This window comes from Lactuca saligna, chromosome 5 (genome assembly GCF_052625555.1).
Source record: "Lactuca saligna cultivar CGN05327 chromosome 5, ASM5262555v1, whole genome shotgun sequence".
NCBI lineage: Eukaryota > Viridiplantae > Streptophyta > Magnoliopsida > Asterales > Asteraceae > Lactuca > Lactuca saligna.
In genome coordinates, this window is record NC_136421.1 from 64,455,438 (window position 1) to 64,482,813 (window position 27,376).

Here is a 27,376-nt window from a genome sequence, read left to right on the forward strand (position 1 = left end):
CTCGTTTACCAATTTACTACCAAAAAGGATATACTTTTCAACTCGAAACACTCATGAACTCACCAACTTAATTGTTGACACTTTTCAAAACCACTTGTATTTCTCAGGGAATCAGTGATACAGGTAACTACCAGCTTTTAGGAGAAGGAACACTAAGGATGTTTTTATTATTAAACATTTAACATCATATTGTAATATTCTATTGATAACATGTATAACGCAACAATATACGTTTTCATTTTATATATATGATGGTTGTGTTACTTTCTTTACAATATTCAATTGTTGTGATACTACGTGAAGTCATCCACCCCCGAATGTTTCCGCCATTCAGGTTTGGGGGTGTGACAACTTCGGACCTTTGGCCCCTAATGGTTTTGGGCCTGGATTTTCTGATAGTTGGGCCTGAATGTATATTTGGGCCAATATTGGGATAGTTGGGTCTAATGGGCCTTGTAGCCCAATATAGAAATGAATTTCACATTTATGGGCCTTTCTTTGGGCCAATTCTTGGACTATAGGATGTTGTAGGCCTTTGTGGGGTAATTGGGAACATGATTATGGACTAACGAAATTATAGGGCTTTAGAATAAAGTCCATTAGGGAGGTTGGGAAAAATTTGGAAAATGAGGCCATTGATTGATTAACTGGCCGTTTGGCCTTTCAGATTATAGTCTGGGCCAAAGTATTGGGCCAGGATAGGGGAGGGGTAAAATGGTGTTTTTACCCCATGTATGAAGTGATATGTATGGATTAGAACTCAATTGTTAATTGAGCATCAACTAAGATTGGTACCTCCAAGAAGTGGACAAGAAAGGAACTAAGGATTTCATTCAGGAAGCCTCTACATTCGAGGTGAGTCACCTCACCATACCAATGGGTCGAAGGCACCAAGGCTGGCCCATTTAACTAGTTGTAATGATTATTATGGATATGCTCTCGATACATTATGTATTTATGTGAAGGTCATGTGGGGGTTCCCATGGTCACTAAGTTATATGTAGTATGCCAATTTTCATGGTAACTCTTGCATGTAGTGGATATTTGTGAATGTGCTATCAATATGTTATGTATTTATGCGAAGACCATGTGGGGTTCCCGTGGCCTATTTTAGGCTATTTGGATTGATAATTGAATATAGGACATGTCGCTATGACACTTATATGGAAGTCCCCGGGGGTTCCCGTGGCAGTATATTAAGACCATTAGGAGGTTCCTACGACAATCTGTATAAGTCCTTGGTGGGTTTACATGGCTTCCTAGTATTTTTACTTGCTTAGTTTGTGGAACTCTTGAGTGATATGAGTCAACTACTAAGTGGATATGAGGATATCCAGGAGGTGGATGATTAGCATCATGGGGAGTTCATCAGCAACTGATGGCAGGGCGAGGTTAGGAACCTATGAAAGCCTAGGATATGCTCCAAAGAGTTTAGTGGGATGTTTCGGTGAATTTGGGAACCCAGGGGAAAGCCTAGGAGTTGCTTTAGTGGGTGTTGTGTTGCTGTTTAGCAGATACTTGGCGCACCAGTAGATTAGGTGACTTAGAGGATTTGGGAGGATTGTCGAGGAAGGTATATATAGGTGTGGAAGGTAGTATGGGCCCATACTACTGAAAGCACATGATCTATACTCGAATCGGTGAAAGTCTTGGAGAATCTAATAAGCCTACGGGAAGGAGAATTTTTGGTTATGTTTGGATCGTGGGAATATCTGCATTGTAGAATGTGGATGAGCACATATGGGAAGGACCAAGATTTGGTCCGACTCCGGTAGTAAGCCAATTACTAATGGGACTACTATGATTTCGAGTTCACCTTGGATCTCTTGTATCAGGCGGAAAGGGTTAAATATGCGATCTATTTTGCTTTGGTATTGGAGATTATGTCTTGGGAGTAGTTTGTAGCTGGTTTAGAGTAGAGGTTTCTCCAGCTATTGCAGTTCAATCGTTGACAATTGAGATGGTGAGTGTGTCAGGGTGCAAGACCCTGAATGATATGGATCCTAGATCTTAAGGGTGGAAGATTGATTTGGAGTACCTCTAGAAGAAAGCTTCAGATCAGGTGTATATATTGGAGGGTCCCGGGAAGAGACCCAAGATTTCGGATTAGCTACCGAGAGGCCAGTAGGGTTGGATATAGTGCAACACGAGCGGGAAACCATACAATGGAGTTATCGCTCTAGGACTATGGATTACTACAGGTGTAGCAGGATTTATCGTGCCAGAAGGTGACATTACGAGTGGGTGCTCGTTTTTCGGTGTTTCCAACCTGCTGGATCAGCGGTAACATTTTGGACCATTGTGATGAGGCAAGAGTGTTGTAAGACTGCGGGGTAGCATGTAGCATTTACGGATCCATTGGCAGTGGTAAGATGGTGGTAAATTTGTATTTTCCTTTGGAATTCTTTGGTAAAAGGACGCATTGGGAAGTGATTGGATCCTCCGATTGGTTAAAAATACAAGAGTATTCTTTAGGATTTCATAGCTGAGTGACCATTGTGTTTGGCTAACCATTAGGTGCTTGTGTTGTGTGGTGCAAGACTTGGGCGGGTCATGCATATTGATAGAAATGGACCAGAGATCCATAAGGGGTAAGAAGTGAAAGAGCGTTGTCGAGCCCAAGTAGGGGAGAAGAAAGTGGCTGCTTAGGCCTAGGTTGTGTTGATGGGGGTTCAGGAAACTCCCAATCGCCGATTGGCATTGCCTTGATTATGCATAGTAAGCAGTGGGAATCCATAGGTGCGACCTGAACTCCCGATGGGATATAGGATTCGGATCGAGAGTTGCGACAATGTGACAATGGAGTATAGAAAGGCCATTGGTAGTAAGAGTGGTAGGATGGGAGTAGTGTTTGGCTTCGATAGGACCAGAGCATTCATCGGTTCGAATTAGACTATTTATGTGATGGTCACAAGCATGAAAGGGAGATAAGTTCAAGCTTTGGGCACATAGCTTATATGGTTTATGTTGCTCTCATAGCTAATATGGATTACGTGATTATGTGGTTTGTATGGGTATGCTCTGTGGAACTCACTAAGCTTCATGCATATAATTATGCTTATTGTTTCATGTATGATCTATTTGGAAAAGATGGGCTCAGATTAATCATAGTGCACACTCCTATGATTTCCACAATAAATGATTTTGGGACGAACTCTGATAAATGTTTTAATTAACAATTTTTTGTAATGTTTGAAATAAATGGTATCAATGTTTTGCCTATAATAAAAATGAATATTTTATCCTTGATTTTTGGGTAGTTACAGGGCTTGGCTTTTGGCCAAGCGAGTTAAAGTGTAGAATGGTCTTTTACCCTAGTTTTGGGCTATGTACCTTAGACTCTTGCTTATGGGTCAGAATTCAAATGTTAATTAGACGTTATTTGGTATTGATAGCGTTGAGATATTCTGAGCCAATAGTTAGAGATTCATTTAATATTTTATCAGCGGATTGAGGTGAGCTCCCTCACTATGATTAGTGAGTCGAAGGCACCAATGCCGACCCATTGTTTGTTATGCTTAGTATGTTTATTCTCTACGTGACTCTTGCATGTGTTATGTGTTTTATGTTTACTGAGTGGGGCTTGACTCTGGGTGTGGTCTGATGAGGGTATTGTATATTAGTTATCATTATGTGTTTTTATGATTACCGGGTACGACCCGATGCTGAGCAGGGCCAGAAGGCTAATCTGTTTTCTATTTATGTCTATGATTATGGCATGTGTTATGTGCTATGTGTTTATATGTTTACATGTTTATATGTTTATATGTTTATACCCGGCGGGGCCTAATGCCAGGCGAGGCCTGATGAAAGCAATATATGTATACCAAGCTGGGTCCTATGTCGAGCTGGATCCGATGACGTGATTATATAGTATCATAACAGTTGAATATAAATGAAACATAGCAACCCAAACATCATATATTAAGAATACAAGTTTAATATTGTTTACAACCATTTTTTTTTTAAAAGAAAATTTCGAATAACTAATAAATGGTAAACATTTTGCAGCATCTCCTGGTCTCAAAATGAGTCGAGTACATGTTTAGCAGTTCCCTGAGAATACAAGTGATTTTAAAAACGTCAACAATGAGTGTTGGTGAGTAATAAACATTGTTCAATGAAAAAGGTTTGTAACTGCTTTCTTTAAAAATATTTTTGTATGCTTCCAGAAAATCTGATATTTTCTATATTGTGAATTGTGGTCTTAAACCCTAAGACTAGAAATGTAAGAAATAATGTACTGAAAAATAGTATGTAGTTTTATATTTTTATAAAACCGATGAAGTGTAAGCTTCCTGTAAATGAAATAGTATCTTTAATTCCTAAAGGAGTTGTTATAACCATGCTGAATGTAACTGTTATGCATGTATGACGTTCTTCATGCGTCAAAATTGGTAGATATTTGTCACCCTATACTGGCCCGTCTAGCTATAGCGAACAACTTGGGTGTGGGGTTGTCAATCCTATGTAGATCTATACACAACTATCTCGCTCTCCCTCTAGGAGACTCTGGTTATAATGTTGGACCTAGAGTGTACGCTAGGTAGGTATGGTGCAGATAATGTCTTACTAGAATATTAACGGATTTACATAAACTACAACTTCCATTTATTGTATAATGAAATAATCACATTTTTTAAGTTTATGACATGTGTTTTATGACATTTAAACTATACCATTTATAGTTTGTCTTGTAATTTTTAGTGTAAACCATTTTTATAAACTTTATATATAAATATCAAGTTATAATATTGTCTAGTGGTAATATATATTTTAAAAAAATGTAACATTCTTGGGTTCTAATCCGTCAAACGGTATGACTAAAAATACGACTATTTTTACTTGCAAGGTTATTTTTAGTAGAAATTAACTAAATTTGTAGTTTTGTACTTTTGACATTACTGGTTAATACTTGTATCAGAAAATAGTTTATGTATATCAATTATACCATTTAAACGCATAGGTCATGATTTTTTTATTAAAATAGAAGCAAATGATAACTTTAACATTTTTATACAAATATTTATATGAATTTTGATTTGAAAGAGGGAGACATGTAAGTATCCAAGAGTAAAACATATTTGGACTTATATAAGCATATGTTTTTGTTATATTTGTGTGCATCAACCTATAAACCCGATTTTTGTATAATAAAAATGACGATAACCACATATATCATAGGTTTTAAGTAGTAAGCAAGTAATATTTACTTCTTATACAAGAATTTGTTCCATATTCAAACAATTAAACATGGTGCACGCAAATGTCCAAAGGATAAACACATTTTGGACTTGTAACACTTTACAAATCACAATTTTTATGTATAAATATATGATCATTTTGATGTTTTATGGACTTATAATTCGATAAACAAGTTGATGCATGCAATTATCCATTGGGTAAACCTAAATTGACTTGTATCCCCCCTAAAAGAATGTAAAACTGGAAAAATTAGAGGTATGAAGCTCATCTTGGTTATTTTTGTGTGTCCTAGGAAGGATGATGAGGAAGATGTCGAGCCTAGGTTGGTAGTGATGAACTTGAAGAGCATATTGGAAGGGTTGGTGTTCTAGGGATGTAACACATGAAAAATGTGTGTAAACATGAAGAACTTGAAAACAAAATGTATAAAAACACTTAAGATTAATGGAGGAACTTACCAAAAACTCAAGGACCGACTTTGAAATGATGATTCTTGAGGGAAAAAAGTGTAGATCTAGAGAAAATGGGAAGTTTGTAGCATAAATGGAGTGGCAAGAGTGGGATAAAGACACTCTCGTCTATAGGTTATATGGAAGGGGAGACATGGGTTTAGTTCTACTTGGTGGTTATTTGAAAGTCATGCATGGGGGTATGGTGTGTAATAGCATTCATGGTTTGAATATTTGGTGTGTAATGGAATGTAAAGTGTTCAGGTGTCATGAGAAAAGTGCATCCATTTTATCTTATACCGCAAACCGATTTCCATGACTTGGAGAAGGGTTTTCGGTTTTTAGGGTGGCTAAAAACACCTCTATTTACATAAGGTTTTCGGTTTTGGGATGGGTATGGGTTCTCGGGTTTAGCATGGCCCAATAAAAGGGTTTTCAGTCTAAGGTTATTTTGGCCGAGAACTTTTATGCCAAGGTCCGTTTTTGATTTACGTATGATTCATTTGATTTTATTGGCCTTCTAAATGTTTATTATAAATATGCATTTATGTGAACTCATATAACATTATCATTTTTGAATTTCTAATCTATTTCAATAAGGTTACATAGAGATGTTGTTTGTACATGGATACAATCTCGACCCTAAATTTGCTAATTGTGACATCATCCCCCCGTTAGACGGAATTTATTCCTGAAATTAGTTCTAGACCAGGCCCTCACAAACTAGGGAAGAGATATAGATATTTCAGCTTCATATGGTCTTTGCATTCCCAGGCGAACTCAGTCCCTCATTTGGCACTCCATCAGACCTTCACAATGGGGATGCAGCTTTGTTTCGTTCATTTCACCTCCCTGTCCATTATTTATACGGGTTCCTCAATGAAGTGAAGGTTACCGTTTACCTCAATCTCATCAAGAGGAACAACGATAGTTTCGTCAGATAGGCATTTCTTCAGGTTGGACACATGAAAGACAACGTGTATGTTACTGAGCTCTGGTGGTAGTTGTAGCTTGTAATCAACCAGACTGATCCGAGCAAGGATTTTAAAGGGTCTAATGTATCTCAGGTTCAATTTCCCATGCTTCCCAAAGCGTACCATCCCTTTCCAAGGAGAGACCTTTAGCAGTACAAAATCGCCGACTTGAAATTCCAATGGCTTTCATCTTTTATCCGCGTATCAATTTTATTGGTCCCTGGAAGCCTTTAGTCGTTCCCTAATCTAAACGATCTTCTCCGTTGTCTCTCTAAGTTATTTAAATTTATATGTTTATTTTAATCTCATGAGTGCCCAAACTCCTTAGGAACTCATGAAAGTGGGCCAATTTCTTAATTAGAAAATTTTTAGATTCGATCCCACCCGGTTATGACAACCTTATCGGGTGCGACCAAAAGCATCATATAAGGTCAGTATCGGGTAGAATTCCACCGTGTCCCGAACTTGAATCATATATAAAGCCCAAAAGACTTCATTTGAAGCTTTTTCTCTCTCTCTCTCTGTAACATATCTCCTCAAACCCAAGTTTTAGGTCCAAAATCATCAAATTTGAGCTCCAAATCACCAAGGTAACTATCCTAACTCCTAGTAAAGCATCTTAGACCTTCAAATTCATGGTTAAACAATGCAATAGGACCATTATCATGAGTTTACGGCCCTAGAACAGTCCTAGGCCGTGAACTCATATAAAATGGGTTTTGGAGCCCAAAAACCCTTCCAATCGACCTTTGGAGCTTAGATATGGCTAAATGACTTAAGGGGACGGACTTAGAACACCTTGAATCCAACTTTTGAGGAGTAAACATGAGTTTACCACCCAAGAAGATGCTTGGGTCGTAAAGTCATCTTCATGGGGAGTAAACTCATTTTCAAGTGTTTAAATGCCACTTAAACACACCAATAGCCTTGGATTAAATTCTAGAATCAACCACAATCGATTTAGGGGCCATAAACTTGATGAAAACCATCCCTTTAGGAGTTCACGACTGTAAACCCCCCAACAATGGGTTCCTGCGCCGTAAACTCACTTACACAAGTCAAATGAAGCCCTAAATCCATTCTTTGGCTTGTAAAATTAGTTTAAATCACATGTGATTGATCTAAGGCCACCAAATCATTAATATAAGGAAGGTATAGGAGCTTACGGCTGTAAACTCCTAGTTTAGGGCCGTAAACTCCCTTTGATGATTCCTTTGGTGGTTTAACTTCTTCCTATGCCTTAGATTAAATCCTAGCAACCTTCCCCAAGTGATATTTGACCATTTAGCACGTTAAAATCCATCAACCATGAGTTCACAGCCGTGAACTCATGTGGTCAAAGTCTTAGGGCCGTAAACTCCCTAAGGAGTTTACTCTTGAAGAGAAACTCATTTTGTAAGCCCTATACGTCTGTAGATGTTACCCGGGTCACTCCAAACACTTGATTTGAAGTGTTTTTGCGTCTTGGAGTGGATAATCATATCTAATTATTGATTTAAAGTATAATTAGATACATTTGTGTATCAATTAATACCATATAGGAACCTCGCACGTTTTCAAGCCTCGATCCGACGTTTAGCACCCAAAGCGACATGCTTCTCAACCGATGAGTTCATACCCCGTACCATTTTTCAATGTTTTTCAATGTTTTCAGGGGGGGGGGGAATACAAGCAAAAGTACAAGAATATCTTGTACTTAAATTCATGATTTTGTTTGAATGGTTTCATAATCCGTAAACTTTTAAGAATTGAAAACATATTAACAAATTGTTTGACTTGCAGAGTTGTTTTTCAAACCGATTTCAATTCTTATTATATAGTGTTATACTTTATACTTCACATTTGATTGTTCACACATTTACTGTTTGAAATCATAGAACTTTGTATTGTCCTTAATAAAACACCCCCTAGATACAAGTGTGAAGGATAGGTATCATTGGAACTTAGTTAGGTCCTAGTTAATACTCCCCCTAGATACGAGAGTAAAGAACCAATAAAATAGGATTTCCGTATTAATAATTTCAGTTTTAAATTCATGAATCTTAAGATTGGAGACATGTCCTTTGCAACACTTCCCCTAGATACGAAAGTGGAGGACTATCCCTGTAACCAGAATCTCCGAGAGGGAGAGCATGACGTGAGTGTATAGATCTATACGGGATTGACTATCCCGCACCTGCCTGCTAGCTACAGCCGAACCGAAAGGTTCAAGGGTGACAAAAGTCATAAAAGATATTATCCCCGTTTCGAGTCATATCTAGTCTGTAGTATGGTTATGGAACTTGCAATCAAGATTATGAAAACTTTTTACCTACTTATTAGTTTTATATACGTGTTAAAACTAATTTACACTTAAAGGTAACCAAAATTTCAGGAAACTTTACACACGCACTTTAAGCATGGTCGACACTTGTACGTTACTTTCAGATTCGATAACACTTCACAAACATTTTAGGAAAATAAGGGTTTTTCCTGGGATAACTGAACTTGTTCTTAATTAGAGTGTGTAAAAATCAGATAACAAACTGTTCTTAATCAAACTGGATAACAAACGGGTAACTAAGCTTTACTTTTAAGAAAATATGGGATTTTCTTGGGTTCGTAACTTTTTTAGAAAACCAGAAGGAAACTCATTCATTTTCAGAAAACAAAACCGCTTATGAACTCACTAGCTTTATGTTGATTTTTAATATGCTTGTATTCTCAGGTTCGCATGCATTAGACAGGTACCCGATGATCCTTTTGGCGAAGACGGAGTACGTAGAAGACACCTCTAAACTTTTGCTCATATATATATGTATAACACTTGTACAAGTTTACCTTTTGAGCAAATGTAAATTTTCATATGTAATGTAATGGTTGTTTACTTTTCTTAGTATGTGCATTGGTTATGATATTCAACGTGGAGTCCTCCCCAGAAATGTTTCCGCCTTGGTTTTAGGGGTTTGACTGATTGGTATCAGAGCCCTTTTTTATAGTGAACTAAGTATACCAAACCTTACTTGGTATAAGACAATAAACATTAAAGGGGCCTAAGTGATTTGGACTAAAAGTATACCTTAAAATATAAGTTTTTTCAAAAGTATACAAGTATACCTAACCGTCGAAATCCGTAACTACAAGTAGAACAAAACATAAGTAAATGGGTGTTGTATGCTACGGTCAAACCTGAGCAGTTATGTAGTCGTGTCTAGGATCAATATAGCCTGGCCTACTATATTCATTCAAGACACGACCAACATGTGCTTGGGAGTAACTGTGATGTTCAGCATGCCTAAAACTTACCCAATACCCAAACAACGAGTCGTCGTCACAGGGAATCATGAAATACTATGGGAGTATTTCTCGAGTCGATCCGTTGTAGAAATCCTCATTCAAGCATTGCTCTGTAATCATTCCTTTAACGAAAATTTGTCTGCTTTGATAAACTCTTTCCTGCTTTATCACTTATTTGGAAAATATATCTGTCATATCTCTTGATTCAATTCAGAGGACTTACCATCCTCTCTTTCCTGATCTTATTAGATCAAGATGCCTCTAAGAAAGAGACCCAACACAAAGACCAACAACCCTCCACCACCACCTCATCCTCAAATTGATCTTGTAACACTTCAGGCAGCTGTTACTGCAGCAGTGACAACCGCCATGTCATAAATGAACCCCGATAGTTCAGGAGGTGGTACGCAAACCCAAAACCAAGAAGGTAGTCAGGGACACCGAAAAGAGGGTTCCTATAAAGATCTTATGAATGCAAAACCCACGTCCTTTGATGGCACTGGAGGTGTCATTTCCCTCACCCGATGGTTCGAGAAAATCGAATCTATCTTTGAAATTTGTGTCTGTTCAAAATCTGATAAGGTGAAGTTCGCCACCTACACTTTCATCGACAAAGCCCCTACTTGGTGGAACGGCCGAGTCAAATCCATAACTTTACCTGTAGTCAATGCCATGGGTTGGGAAGCCATGAAGGAACTTCTGCTGGCTGGGTACTACCCTCGGGGCGAAATGCAGAAATTAGAGCACGAACTCTGGAACTTGAAGATGAAAGGTTCCGATATTTCCGCTTACACTTCTAGGTTCGATGACTTGGCGCTACTCTACCCGGGAATGGTGACCCCTAGAGAGTAAGCAGATAGAGAGATTCATCTGGGGGCTGACCCAACCAACAAAAGGAAACATCATAGCTACGAGGCCAGATACATACGACGGTGCCAAATGCTTAGCACAAACCTTAATCGACCATAGTAATGAACTTGAGGAAGCAACTACCACTCCTGAGCCGACAGAGAGGATTGACGAGAAAAGAAAAATTGGGAAAAAGAAGAAAAGTCAGACATCACGGGAGTCTTCGAAGAGGCTACAAACAGTGGCAGTTCACGCTGCTACAACCCCTGCAACTGTTTTTGTTGTTTGATCCTCAGCTCGAACACCTACCAATAGGTATGCTGGAACCCTCCCTAGTTGTGACAAGTGTAACTATCATCACCTCACTTCCAGCCCATGTCGAGAGTTGTTTTGCAACAGCTGTGGCAAAAGGGTCACACTACAAAAAACTGCAAGACACAAACTCAATCAACCAATCAAGCTTCTGGAGCGGGCATTGGTCTGGCCTGCTATGGTTGCGGGGATGTCGGGCATTTTAAGCGAAACTGCCCCAACGCAACAATGACTCGCAACACCGTAAGAGATCTAGCAATAGGACGAGAGTAGATAGCCGCTGATCCCACCGTTGCCTCAGGTATATTCCTCCTCAAAAACTCTTACACCTGCAATCCTTTTCGATTCTAGTGCTAAAAGAAAAATCTGTTAACTATTCATTCAGACATCTTCTTAATCTTAACCCTCCACTAGTGAATGAAAGATTTACCATCGAGACGACTAACAGTAAGAAAGAGAACTTTATTGATACATCCATAGGGTGTACCTTTACTCTAAACGACCATACTTCATCCATTGATCTTATGCAGTTTCCATAAATAGTTTTGATGTTATCTGTGGCATGGACTGGATTGAGTCCCAATCGTGCTGATACCCTTGCATTGAAAAATCCATCTGTCCCAATCTCCTCTATGGCCAGACCCTCATGATCTACGGCGATAAATTCGGTTCCAACCTTCGTATCATTTCGTGCATGAAAACTCAAGAGTTTTCCGCGAAAGGAGTGCCATGCATTCCTAGACCATGTGATCCGCGGGAAAAAGGAAGTTAGAGATCTCGAGAACGTCCCCGAAGTCTGTGACTGTCCTGATATATTTCCTATATAGCTTCTGATAATTCTTTCCGAACATCATGTTGAATTTCGCATCAACCTAATTCCTAGAACTACCTCAGTAGCCAAATCTCCATATCGCTTAGCTCCAGCAGGAATGCAGGAGTTATCCAGTCAACTTGATGAGTTGACCATCAAAACTGATATCCTCTTTCCTTGAATTGATGAACTTTTTGATCCAATTCAGAGAACCAGCCACTTCTCAAAGATAAACTCTAGGTCAAGGTACTATCAGCTACAAATCCATGAGAGTGATGTTCCGTAGACAGTATGCTGGACTCGATATGATCGCTATAAGTTCGTAGTAATGCCCATCGGTCGAACCATTTTCCTTGGCCATGTAGTAGACGATGAAGACATACATGTGGGATCCCCCTAAGGTCAAAGAAATAGAGAATTAGTCGACACTGAAGGTACCCACAGAAACCTGTCAATTCTTGGGTCTCGCTGGCTACTATTGCAAGTTCATCCAGAATTTTTCCTGAATCGCCAAAACCATAACCATTCTGACACAGAAAGATGTACCCTCTTGTAGGAGGTGTTACTCTAGAAATACATGGTACGACTTGGAAAGCGCGGAAAACTTAACCCGTGGTACATTAGACCCATCGAGATCTTCATTAGGATCGATTCCGTAACCTTCAAACTCCGACTACCATCAGAACTTACCAGCATCCATCCGATATTCCACGTTTTTATTCATAAGAAGTGCCTACATGACAAAACCCTAATAATCCCTTTGATGAGATTGAAGTCAATGGATGAGTGAACCCTATGGAAGAACCAATCGAAATCATAGATCGAGAGGATAAACGTACGAAACAAGCCGTAGTCCCGATAAGTGAAGGATTCCCTGTAATGCCATGCAAGGACCTGAGTTCACTTGAGGGCTGGACGATCTGATGAAACAGAAGTATCCGTATCTCTTCCTAATCCATGATTCGTATCTAAAGTTTGAATTTTGGGATGAAATTACCTCTAACGGGGGGATAATGTGACAACCCGATGTTGTTCTATCGCCATAACCCGTTCCGCCCGTAAAACCCGTTTTTAGCAATTCGTTCCGATTTCGTTTTTGGGCTAAGTTATTTAAGTTTATATGTTTATTTTAATCTCATGAGTGTCCAAACTCCTTAGGAACTCATGAAAGTGGCCCAATTTATTAATTTGAAAATTTTTAGATTTGACCCCACCGGGTTATGACAACCTTATCGGGTGCGACCAAAAGCATCATATAACGTCAGTATCGGGTAGCATTCCACCGTGTCCTGAACTTGTATAATATTTAAAGCCCAAAAGACTTCATTTGAATCTTTTTCTCTCTCTCACTAATCTCTCTCTAACCTCTCTCCTCAAACCCAAATTTTAGGTCCAAAATCATCAAATTTGAGCTCCAAATCACCAAAGTAACTACCCTAACTCCTAGTATAGCATCTTAGACCTTCAAATTCGTGGTTAAACTATGGAATAGGACCATTATCATGAGTTTATGGCCCTAGAACAGTCCTAGGCCGTTAACTCATATAAAATGGTTTTTAGAGCCCAAAAACCCTTCCAATCGACCTTGGGAGCTTAGATATGGCTAAATGACTTAAGGGGATGGACTTAGAACACCTTGAATCCAAATTTTGAGGAGTAAACATGAGTTTACTACCCAAGAAGATGCTTGGGCCGTAAACTCATTTTCAAGTGTTTAAATGCCACTTAAACACACCAATAGCCTTGGATTAAATTCTAGAATCAACCACAATGGATTTAGGGGCCATAAACTTGATGAAAACCCTCCATTTAGGAGTTCACGACTGTAAACCCCCCAAGAATGGCTTCCTGGGCCGTAAACTCACTTACACAAGTCAAATGATGCCCTAAATCCATTCTAAGGCTTGTAAAATTAGCTTGAATCACATGTTATTGATCTAAGGCCAACAAATCATTAATATAAGGAAGGTATAGGAGCTTACGACTGTAAACTCCTAGTTTAGGTCTGTAAACTTCCTTTGATGATTCCTTTGGTGGTTTAACTTCTTCATATGCCTTAGATTAAATTCTAGCAACCTTCCCCAAGTGATATTTGACCATTTAGAACCTTAAAATCCATCAACCATGAGTTCACGACTGTGAAATCATGTGGTCATAGTCTTAGGGTAGTAAAATCCCTAACGAGTTTACTCTTGAAGAGAAACTCATTATCTAAGCCCTATACGTCCGTAGATGTCACCCGGGTCACTCCAAACACTTGATTTGAAGTGTTTTCACATCTTGGAGTGGATAATCATATCTAATTAGTGATTTAAAGTCTAATTAGATACATTTGTGTATCACTTAATATTATATAGGAACCTCGCATGTTTTCAAACCTCGATCTGACGTTTAGCACCAAAACCGACACGCTTCTCGACCGATGAGTTCATACCCCTACCCTTTTTTAATGTTTTTCAATGTTTTCAGGGGGGTGAATACAAGAAAAAGTACAAGAATATCTTGTACTTAAACTCACTATTTCATTTGAATGGTTTCATAATCGGTACAGTTTTAAGAATTAAAAACATATTAACAAATTGTTTGACTTCCAAAGTTGTTTTTCAAACCGATTTCAATTCTTATTATATAGTGTTATACTTTATACTTCACATTTGATTGTCCACACATTTACTGTTTGAAATCATAGAACTTTGTATTGTCCTTAATAAAACACCCCCTAGATACAAGTGTGAAGGATAGGTATCATTGGAACTTAGTCAGGTCCTAGTTAATACTCCCCATAGATACGAGAGTAAAGAACCAATAAAACAGGATTTCCATATTAATAATTTCAGTTTTAAATTCATGAATCTTAAGATTGGAGACATGTCCTTTGCAACACTTCCCCTAGATACGAAAGTGGAAGACTATCCCTGTAACCAGAATCTCCGAGAGGGAGAGCATGACTTGAGTGTATAGATCTATACGGGATTGACTATCCCGCACCTGGCTGCTAGCTACAGCCGAACCGAAAGGTTCAAGGGTGACAAAATTCATAAAAGATATTGGCCCCGTTCCGATTCATATCTAGTCTGTAGTATGGTTATGGAACTCGCAATCAAGATTATGAAAACTTTGTACTTACTTATTAGTTTTATATACGTGTTAAAACTAATTTACACTTAAAGGTAACCAAAATTTCAGAAACTTTACACACACACTTTAAGTATGGTTGATACTTGTACGTTACTTTTGGATTCGATAACACTTCACAAACATTTTAGGAAAATAAGGGTTTTTCCTGGGATAACTGAACTTGTTCTTAATTAGAGTGTGTAAAAATCAGATAACAAACTGTTCTTAATCAAACTGGATAACAAACAGGTAACTAAACTTTACTTTTAAGAAAATATGGGATTTTATTGGGTTCGTAACTTTTTCAGAAAACCGGAAGGAAACTCGTTCATTTTCAGAAAAAAAAAACCGCTTATGAACTCACCAACTTTATGCTGATTTTTTAAATGCTTGTATTCTCAGGTCCGCATTAGACATGTACCCAATGATCCTTTTGGCGAAGACGGAGTACGTAGAAGACACGTCGAAACTTTTGATCATATATATATATATATATATATATATATATATATATATACATAACACTTGTACAACTTTACCTTTTGAACAAATGTAAATTTTCATATGTAATGTAATGGTTGTTTAGTTTGCTTACTATGTGCATTGGTTATGATATTCAACGTTGAGTTCGCCCCGGAAATGTTTCCGCCTTGGTTTTTAGGGTGTGACACCATACCTTGTTGAAGTTGATCACACATGCTCTTATCATATCCTCTAATGTTTGGATGGTCCTCTCACTCTATCCACCTATTTCGGGATGGTAAACAGTACCAATATCGAGTTGAGTTCCCATTGGCCTCTAAAGTGACTACCAAAACTGAGAGGTAAATCTACTATCCCTATCAGAGATGTTAGATATTGGCACGCCTTGTAATCTCACGATCTCTTTTATATAGGTCCTAGTTAACTTCTCCATTTTATCAGTTTCTTTTATTGGTAGGAAGTGGGCAGATTTGGTCAACCGGTCAACGATTACCCAAATAGTGTCAAGTCTGCCTACTATCTTGGGCAACTTGGTTACGAAATCCATAGTTGTTCATTCCCGAGGGCTTCTGATAGCCTACCTTTACTTTAGCGCAAGTCAGACACTTGCTGATGTAGGTAGCAATTTCGGCTTTCATATTCAGCCACCAAAAGTGTTGTTTGAGATCGAAGTACATTTTTTCTGAACCCGAATGGACGGAGTACTTTATTTTGTGGGCCTCATTAATGGCCACGTCTCTGAACCCACCGAACTTAAGGGTCTAGATCTGTTCCATGAGGTAGTAAGCTCCATCATCTTTGATTGAATGGTTCTTGTCCATCCCACATATGGCTTTATTCATGATATTTTCCAGTTTCATGGCTTCCAGATGAGCCTTTTGATTTATGAAGACACGTGGTAATGGATGGTAATTGTTAGCGTTCTTACACAGTGACCCCAATATTGTTTCTTCTTAGGGTATCTTCCAACACATTGGCTTTGCCTAGATCGTACTGTATCTTGCACTCATAATCATTCAACAACATAACCCATCATCGCTTCCTCATATTGAGTTCCTTTAGACTTAGATTGTGATGGAGGCTTTTGTGATACGTGAAAATGGTGCACTTCGTAACGTAGAGGTAGTGCTTCCATATTTTTAGAGCAAACACGACTACTCCCAGCTCCATATCATGGGTGGTGTAGTTCACCTTGTGGTTCTTTAGTTGTCTTGACACGTAAGCTATAAGTTTAAATCATTGCATGAGTACACCACCTAATCCTTGATTGGATGCATCACAATAGACCACAAAGTCTTATGTCCCTTCTGGGAGAGATGGGATCGGGGCATTGCATAGAGCTTTTTTCAAGGTTTGGAAGGTAGCCTCTTTCTACTTCTCCCAAATGAAACTTACAACTTTCTGTGTTAGGGCAGTGAGTGGTTTAACTATTTTGGAGAAATTCTGTATGAACCTCCTATAGTAACCAGTGAGGTGTAAGAATTTCCTGATCTATTTTGGGGTTCTTCGGGTTGCCCATCCTTCGATTTCTTTGACTTTGGAGGGCTCCACACGTATTCCCAACTCACCGACCACAGGACCCAGAAAATCCACCCCGTGGATCCAGAACTCACATTCGGAGAATTTCGCATATAGTTTCTCTACCCTTAGTGTTTCCAAAACCTGTTGCAGATGTTTACTGTGTTCTTCCTTACTTCGTGAATAGACTAGTATATAATCAATAAATACTATCATGAAGTTTTCAAGATTGGTTCGGCAGACCCGATTCATTAGGTCCATAAATGTCGCAGGCATATTTGTTAGACCAAAGAGCATTACTACGAATTTATAAAGACCGTAGCGAGTTCGGAAGGTGGTCTTGGGGATATCTTCTTCTTGGAACCGTAGTTGGTGGTACCTAGATCTTAAATCTATATTTGAAAAGTAACTTTCTCCTTGTAGCTGGTCGAATAGATCGTCGATCTGGGGAAAAGGGTATCGGTGTTTGATGGTAAGCTTGTTTAATTATCGGTAATCGATATACATGCGAAACGACCCATCCTTCTTCTTGACGAATAGTACCAGAGCTCCCCAGGGTTAGAAGCTTGGCCTTATAAATCCCTTATCCAGTAATTCGCTCAACTGACTGTAGAGTTCTTGCATTTCAACATGAGCTAATTTATATGGCGACTTTGTGACTTGTATGGCTCCGGAGGTCTTCGGGAAACACATCGGGAAAATCGCATACGTGCGGGATGTCTTTAATGCTCTTTTCTTCCTTCTTTTTATCGACCACATAAGCTAAGAAGGCATGGTTCTTCTTGTGTAAACACTTTTGTGCTTTAATGCACGAGAAGAGGTAAAGGTTTGTATCAGGTTTGTCGCCATATATAACCAGGGTTTCATTGTTCGGTAGGTAAAGGTGAATGACCTTCTCGTAGCACATAATATCGACACGGTGGCGGATTAACCAGTCCATGATGATGATCACATCAAAACTCCTTATGGTAACCGACATTAAGTCGATTTGAAAGGAGAGGTTATTCAAAGTTAGCGTGCACCCTATGAGTACATTGTTTGTTGTTTCTGTTTTGCCATTAGCCATTTCCACAGTAAATGTTTCGTTTAATGTTTGAGGATTTTGGTTGAGTAGGTATTTAAACGTATGACTCAGAAAGCTTCTCTCTACCCTACTATCAAACAAAATGCATGAGTAAATGTCATTGAGGAGGAATGTACCAGTGACCACTGTGGGATCCTTCATTGCCTCCTCATATCCTATTGCTAGGACTCTTGCCATTCCGCCTGTGTTCCTGTTGTTTGCCTTTGGATAATTTCTTTTGTAGTGACCCATTTCTACACACCCCTAACATGCTTGACTCACCACGACATTGGTAGGTTGGTTGGTCTGTTGGGCTGGCGTTCTACAGTATCGAGACGTGTGCCCCTTCCTATTGCAGTTTGTATTCTGCATCTCCCGATATGCACCAATGTGGTGAAAGATGAATTTATCACAGTTTGGGAGATTACCAGTATATGGCTTGGTAGGTACTAGTATGGCAAGAGTAGTAGCGGCATGAACCGCTACGATTTGTTGCTTTTTTACAGACTCCAATGTTTTTATTCCTTTCCTCTTGTTTCCAGAGTTTCTATTATTACCATTCCCATTTTTCTATTCAGTAACGGGATTCATTATACCCTTTTGTACCCCATAATCAATGAGCCTTTGAGCAACGTGCTCGGTGATATCGAATGTTGTCAGATTCGCAGCAAGTACATTCCTTTGAATCTGAGGTGATAATCACCCAGATGTATCATTCAACTTTCTTGCTTTCGGGAGTGATCATTTCCGGACACAGGATTGCCAGGTCGCTGAATCTGGCAGTGTAAGCTTCAATGTCATAGCCCTTCATATTCAGATTCCATAACTCTTGTTCGCGTTTTTGTACGTCACCCATTGGGCAATACTCTTCAAGCATCATAATTTTGAGATCCTCCCAAGTCATTGGATTTTCCACTAGGAGTGTTAAAGCCTTGAAAATGACGTTCCACCATGAAAGGGCCCTATCAAAAAAAGTACAATTTGCGAATTTAACTTTTCTTTTCTCCGGGTAGCCACAGATCTCAAAGACTGACTCCATCTTTTCTAACCACCGCATCAAAGCAATCACACTTCCGCTTCCATTGAATGGCTTGGGCTTGCCATATGTATAGTCTTTGTAAGTGCAAGCGCGCTGGGGCCCTTGGTTATCGGCCCAGTTCGAACTTTCTGTTCCATTTCCATTTCCACTCCTGTTCACGATATTACTGTTGCTATTTGCTAGAGTAGCAGTGATCGCGACTGTAATTGCCACCTGGAACATAGCTGAATACATTTGTAGTGGAGGCGGCGGCGGTGGCGGGGGTGGTTCCGTTGTGTTGTTCTTGCATATGTTGTATCTTTGGGTGGTCATTTTACTGCCAAAGGTGGAATTGACGTTAAGTCTTTGATAAGAGTTATGTTTTGGACACTATTGTAATGAAATATTGCATTTATATATGAAACATAGCAAACCAAACATCATACATTAAGAATACATGTTTAATATTGTTTACAACCATTTCTTGTTCCAAAGAATATTTCAAATAATTGATAAATGGTAAACATGTTGCAGCATCTCCTGCTCTCTAAATGGGTTCGGGTACCAGTTTACTGGTTCCCTCATGTCACACCCCCAAACCAAGGATGGCGGAAACGTCCGGGGGTGGAGGACTTCATGTATAGTATCATAACTACAATTTCAATAGTAATTTAAGCAAACACAACCAACATATATATAATTGAAAAAGTTACATCACTTGTATGAATTACATGTTTCAAAATCAATTACAATATGTTGAAAAAATATTTAAAGTTTGACGCCTTAACGTCCCATCCTCAAAAGCACTTGATTACGTGTTTAGTGATTTCGTGAGAATACAAGTTGTTCGAAAAGTGTCAACACAAAGGTTGGTGAGTTCATAAGTTTTTGTTATGAAACTTAGTAGAAGTCTTTCACATGTAAATGTCGCGTTTGTTTCAGAAAAATCCGATATTTTTCTTAAAATCCATATCATGTAGCCTTATAACCAAAGACCAAAATGTATAAGAAATCATTCTTACTTAGTAGAAATTTCGTGAGTTTGAATTGATATAAAAAGTGAATTTAAATCAACCTAAAACCTACTTAGGTTTTATGAAATCCCATAAACTTTATGAATTGTTATCTCCCTATGTGAGTCGCTAAAATCATGCTATGACTATGTGAACCTGCCACGACGTTTCTCAGGCGTCGCGAAAATGAAATGACATTTGTCACCCATAGACCTGCAGGTCCTACTGTAGCTAGCAGCAAGGTGTGGGGTGTCAAACCCAATATAGATCTATATACAAGTATCACGTTCTCCCTCAAGGAGATTCTGATTATAACTTCTAGGAATTATATCCCGCACTCGGACGTACGGCGAGAGAGAGAGAGTCTCACAATGTAGGTTAACAAGTTTATGTGAAATGAGTGTGAATATAAATCTTTTCTGTATGAATGTACCCTTTCTGTACGAGTGTGTTGTGTGATGTATCATAAACTATACCTATTATAGTTTATCTAAAATGTATTTAATATGTATGAACTCTTTTATGGAAATGTATTAGTGTTATGAATTTATTAAACTATACTTTTATAGTTTAATATACGTGTTCTAAAATGAATGATTAATATTTGTTATGAATGACTTAGTTTCAGTTCATGATGACAAACTAATAAAGAAACACATTCAATAATTAGAACTTATGATTATACACTTTGCTCAACATAATACAAAGTGTTATGATATTTACATGTTGTTGGCTAACTTTAGCCATTCTGCCCTGTTTTGGAAAAATCATACGAAGTCGAAAACTAGATCCGTAAATTCTGAGAGTTCACAAAATTTGTGTAGTTTACTCATAATTTTTATCACGATTTTTAATGACCTCCAACTTGGGTAAAAAAGTCCATAATCACAGACTAGTCCGGATTGTTGTTCGAAATGATAGACAGTTTTATAAAAATCACCATAAATTGTAGAAAAATCGAATGGAGATGTGCAAGTAGTCATTTTAAAGATAAAAACTTGAACTATTTGCACCTTGTACAGTTTTGAAAACAAAAATGTTTAAGATGCCCAAAACACTCCGTCAATGGAGTTGAACTTTTCTGATGAAGGCTGTTAGAAAAATTTAGTTATGTTCTTGGTGTTTTAACTTGTATCCCCCCCCCCCTTAAAAACTTGAGAAAACATGAAAATGTAGGGGTATGAACTCACCTTGAGTGATTTCAGTAGATAAGTGTTGAAGAAGAGAAGTGTTCAACTCAAGAACACTTGAAGAATCACTTGAAGATTCGAAGCTCTAACACAACCATGATGGAGTTTGTGTAAGATATCCATGATTTGAGTATAACAAGTGAAATAATCATAAGGAGGATGAATTATACTTACTAATAGTGGAAGAACACTTGAAAATCAGCCTTGAATCTCGAAATTTGTGGAGAAAAAGATTGAGAGAAAAGTGGTGCTTGATACTTAGTGAAATGAGAGCAAATGAGAGAAATGAGGAGAGAGGGTGTTTTGTTCCAGCTCTAAAAACGTGGGAATGAGTAGAGATTGAGTGTAAGGGACATTGAAGTGACCTAGGTAAGGTGGGGAGGTGTGGCTGGTCATAGAGTTGGTGTGGGAGTGGTTGCTTGTGTCATAAGGTAAAGCAAAGTCAACACTCCATCTCTTTGTACTTTACCAACTTGCTTTTATTATTTAAATAAAGATTTTTATGAAAATATGATTAAATTGTTAATATTTAGGGTTTATTATGTTAAAATATGATTTTGGGTGAAAATCCCGCGTTAAAATAATTAAAAACGGGCCTTAAACGCAAAACTACGTGAAAACCGGGAAGAAAGGCATTCCCAGCGAGACCTCTCGGTCCCTAGGCCGAGGTTTGGTCCTTGCTGGGGGTTGTAGCCGGAAACGAGACGAACAGAAGGAAACAAAGGAGCGAGGAAGCGAGAGGCGAAGGCGAAGGCGAGGGGGGGGGGGGGTTCGGTCCGGAGATAAGAGGCGAACGCGTCCGACCGAAATGAGCCGAATGAACAGTGGTGAACAGTACCTTCGGGTTCGGTTCTTCCGGGGCGAGATTCGGTTCCTTTTAAGCGGGGTTCAGGTTCGGTTCCTCTTAAGCGGGGTTCGGGTTCGGTTCCTCCTGGGTGAGGTTCGGCCCTGAGAGGACCTTCGGCTCAGGAGGGTTCGACTCCTCCTTGGTCTCGGTCCCTAAGAGGACCTTCGGGTCCTAAGAAGCTTCTCTCTTCTCGAGAGGTTTCGGTTCCTAATGTCCATTTTTCTCGTTTTTACCCCGTTTTAAGCTGTTTTTGACACGGTTAAGGGTTGGAATGACCCGAATGATTCTAAAAGTTTACGAGAAACTTTGGAGAGAGACTTGGGAGAGATTTGACATTCTTGGAGAGATTTCTCATACAGAGAGATATTTGAGAGAGATTTCACATACTTGGAGAGATTTGGGAGAGATTTCACATACTTAGAGAGATTTGGGAGAGATTTCACATACTTAGAGAGATTTCTCATACAAAGAGAGTTTTGGGAGAGATTTCACATACTTAGAGAGATTTCAAATAGAGAGAGATAGAGTGAAAACGATTGAGAGAGGTTTCGAGTGTGGCATTTGTGAGTGTCCGGCTTCGCAATGCAAGGTCCGTAAACACTTTTAAGCCTTGTTTAAGGATCTTACACATTCCCAATGAGTATGCAACATGGTTTTATCAGTTTAGTTCATTGATTAGCTCTAAGGCTCAGGAAATTTTAACAGAAGATTTTTCCCAAGTGATGTTTTCCCATTAATATAGCAACTTATACAGTATGAACATAACACAAACCCTAATACACAAGGTTTAATCGAGTTGACCGGTTTGAATTGATGACTCGACTTGACTCAAGATTGACGATTGTCACATCATCCCCCCGTTAGAGGGAATTTCGTCCCGAAATTTAAATTCGGCTGGGACTTCAAGGGTTTGGGAAAAGATGCAGATACTTTTGCTTCATTTCATCTTCGTGTTCCCAGGTAAACTCAGGCCCTCGTTTCGCGTTCCAACGAACCTTCACTATGCGAATGCGACTATGTTTCGTTCTCTTGATCTCTCGATCCATGATCTCAACGGGTTCCTCCACAAAGTGGAGATTTTCATTAACTTCGATTTCGTCGAGTGGTATTATGAGTGTCTCGTCAGACAGACACTTCTTTAAGTTGGATACGTGGAAGGTAGGGTGTACGTTACTAAGTTCTTGTGGTAGTCGAAGTTTGTATGCCACAGGACCAATCCTAGCAAGGATTTCGAACGGTCCGATGTACCTTGGGTTTAGTTTCCCATGTTTACCGAAACGTATCATTCCTTTCTAGGGGGAAAATTTTAGTAGGACTCGGTCTCCGACGTGAAATTCTAAAGGTTTGCGTCGCTTATCCGCGTAACTCTTTTGTCGATCACGAGACGCCTTCAGTCTTTCCCGAATTTGAATGATCTTTTTTGTGGTTTCCCTTATGATTTCAGGCCCAGTAAGGGTGCTATCAGGGATTTGCCCCCTAGCTAGCTGAGTATCCCCGAGTTCGGCCCAACACAAAGGTGATCTACACTTGCGACCATAGAGAGCTTCGAATGGAGCGACTCCAATGCTAGTGTGATAGCTGTTATTATAAGAGAATTCGATAAGCGGCAGATGGGTATCCCATGACTTACCAAAATCTATCACACAGGCTCTCAGCATGTCTTCCAATGTCTGGATGGTTCTCTCGCTTTTCCCGTTAGTTTGTGGATGGTAGGCCGTACTCATGTCAAGCCTAGTTCCCAGAGACTTCTGTAGGGACTGCCAGAATCGCGAGGTGAATCTAATATCCCGGTCAGAGATAATGGATGTTGGTACACCATGCAGTCGCACGATCTCTTTAATATACGTCCTGGTTAACTTCTCCATCTTGTCTGTTTCCTTTATTGGTAGAAAGTGTGCGGACTTGGTCAATCTGTCCACGACAACCCATATGGTATCCATCCCACCTGATGTTTTAGGCAGTTTGGTTATGAAGTCCATGGTTATTCGCTCCCACTTCCACTCGGGTATATCCGGTTGTTGAAGTAATCCTGATGGCTTCTGATATTCCACCTTGACCTTAGCGCAAGTGAGGCACTTGCTCACATAAGTAGCAATTTCAGCCTCCATGTTTGGCCACCAGTATAACCTTTTGAGGTCTAGATACATCTTATCTGACCCAGGGTGAATGGAGTATCGAGTCTTGTGGGCCTCGTTCATAACAACGTATCGGTACCCACCAAACTTCGGTGTCCAGATTCGATTCATGAGATAACGAGTTCCATCCTCTATGACTTCCAAGTTCTTGTCCATCCCTCTTAGTGCTTCGCTTGCCACGTTTTCTGGTTTCAAGGCTTCTAATTGGGCATCCTTGATCTGCGTGGCCAGTTGGGAGTGGATGGTCATGGCTAGGGATTTTACTCGGCGACCCGAGTATTCTTTCCTACTTAAGGCATCGGCTACTACATTGGCCTTGCCCGGGTGGTAGCGAATTTCACATTCGTAGTCATTCAGTAATTCCACCCATCTTCTTTGGCGCATGTTAAGTTCTTTCTGATTTAGAATGTGCTGAAGACTTTTGTGATCAGTGAAGATGGTGCACTTGGTGCCGTAGAGGTAGTGCCTCCAGATCTTCAGGGCGAACACCACCGCTCCCAGTTCAAGGTCATGGGTTGTATAATTAACTTCATGTGTCTTAAGTTGCCTTGATGCATAAGCGATGACTTTTCCCCTTTGCATGAGCACATAGCCGAGGCCTTGATTCGAAGCATCGCAATACACCACAAAATCATCGGTTCCTTCTGGAAGAGACAAGACTGGTGCGCTGCATAGGGCTTGCTTTAGTGTCTAGAAGGCAGCTTCTTGTTTATCTTCCCATTCAAACACCACGCCTTTCTGAGTCAAGGTGGTGAGAGGCTTAGCGATCTTGGAGAAGTTTTGTATGAATCTTCGATAGTAGCCTGCGAGTCCCAAAAATTGTTGGATTTCTGTTGGCGTTGTAGGTGTTGACCAATCTTCGATTGCTTTGATTTTTGTGGAGGATCCACATGTATTCCTTTCTTGCTTACTACGTGGCCAAGGAATCCTACTTCACGGAGCCAAAACTCACACTTTGAGAACTTGGCGTAAAGCTTCTCAGTTCTTAAAATCTCCAGAACTAGTCGTAGGTGTTGTTTGTGCTCTTCTTCGCTTCTCAAATAGACCAAGATATCATCGATGAATACAATGATGAATTTATCCAAGAAGGGTCGACACACTCGGTTCATCAAATCCATGAACACCGCAGGCGCGTTTGTTAATCCGAATGGCATAACTACAAATTCGTAGTGCCCATAGCGAGTTCTAAATGCCGTCTTGGGGATATCCTCTTCCTGAATTTGTAGTTGATGATAGCCCGACCTCTGGTCGATTTTTGAAAAGTAGCTGGCTCATTAGAGCTGGTCGAAGAGGTCATCGATTCGGGGTAGGGGATAACGGTTCTTAATAGTGAGTTTGTTTAGTTCTCGGTAGTCTATGCACATGCGAAAAGATCCATCCTTCTTCTTTACAAATAGGACTGGTGCTCCCCAGGGTGAGAAGCTTGTCCTGATGAACCCTTTGCTCAATAGTTCACTCAACTGGCTGGATAGTTCTTGCATTTTTGCCGGTGCTAAGCGATATGGATCCCTGACGACGGGGGTAGCTCCTGGGATTAAGTCGATCCGAAATTCGACTTGTCGTGCGAGTGGTACACCTGGCAGATCGTCTGGGAATACATCAGGGAAGTTGCATACTTCTGGAATTTATTTGATGTCCTTCACCTCTTGTTTCTTGTCTACGACGTGGGCTAAGAATGCATGGTATTGCTTTCGGAGGTACTTTCGGGTTTTTAACACAAGAGATGATTTGTAGGTTCGCAATAGGCTTATTGCCATAAACGGTGAGAATGTTGCCATTCGGCAGATTGAGGCGGACGGTTCTTTTGTAACATTGAATGTCGGCACGATGAAGGCTTAACCAATCCATACCAATGATTATGTCGAAACTTTTTATGGTGACCGGCATAAGGTCAATTTTGAACAAATGGTTGTCTAGAGTGAGAGTACACCCTATGTAAATATCGTTAGCGCGCTCAACATTTCCATTTGCCATTTCTACGACGTAAGAATCTTCTAGTGGTTGGGAATTTTGCTTAAGTATATGTTTGAATTGGTGACTTATGAAACTTCTTTCTGCCCCACTATCGAAAAGTACGCATGCATAAGAGTTATTGAGGAGGAACATACCAGTAACCACAGAGGCATCCTTGACTGCTTCTCCCTGCCCTAAAGTTAGGACTCTCCCTACACCCCCAATATTAGGGGCTCGTGCCTTGGGGTAGTTCCTCCTGAAGTGTCCCATTTCACCATATCCATAGCAGGTTTGGCTTGCTCCGGTGTTGGCGGTCGTAGCGGCTTGAGCGGTGGGTTGGGTAGTCGCTCTACAGAATCGTGCGGTGTGTCCCTTCTTGTTGCAGTTATTGCAGTGTAACTCTCGACAAGCACCATTATGGTGGTAGTTACACTTGTTGCACTTGGGAAGAGTTCCCGTGTACTGTTTCGGCGGCACGGACAACAACAATCTGTTGTTTTTTGGTGGGGTCTTGCATTGGTTGTTTCTTTTTATTGCCCCATAACTTCCTCTTGTTGTTCCCTCCTTTTGTTTGGTCGGTGGTGGTTATCACAGTACCACGGCTAGCCCTGTGATCTATGAGTTGTTGTGCCAATTCCTTGGCACTCTCAAAGGTAGTGGGTTTCGAGGCCAATACACTATCTTGAATCTGGGATGACAGCCCCCAGAGGTATCGTTCCACCTTCTTCTCTTCTGGAGTGACCATTGTTGGACAGAGAAGTGCTAGCTCATTGAAACGGGCATTATAAGTTTCAAGATCAGTGCCTGTCATTCTGAGGTTCCAAAGTTCTTCTTCAAGTTTTTGTATTTCGCCCCTCGGGCAGTATTCCTTTAACATTAAGGCTTTCAAATCCTCCCAGCTAATAGCGTTAGCTACTGCAGGAGCAAGTGATTTAACTCGGCCATTCCACCAAGTAAGTGCTTTTCCAGTGAAAGTGAATGTCGCATACTTGACCTTGCTCGCTTCAGGACAAGCGCAAATTTCGAAAACTGCCTCGGTCCTTTCGAACCATTGCACCAGCGTGATGACGCCCCCGCTTCCATTGAAAGGGTCGAGTTTGCCATTCGTGAAGTCTTTGTAAGAGCACTCCCTCGTACGCCCCGTGCTGTCCCCATGAATGGAA

The 27,376-nt window shown here is 39.9% G+C and overlaps 1 protein-coding gene across 1 annotated transcript; it reads right to left on the reverse strand.

The window, feature by feature from the left end:
* Positions 1-17,634: 17,634 nt before the first annotated feature.
* Positions 17,635-18,309, reverse strand: LOC145045369 (uncharacterized). Its single transcript, XM_078993709.1, has one exon. It carries the CDS (start codon positions 18,307-18,309, stop codon positions 17,635-17,637), a length of 675 nt encoding a protein of 224 aa, XP_078849835.1.
* Positions 18,310-27,376: the final 9,067 nt, after the last annotated feature.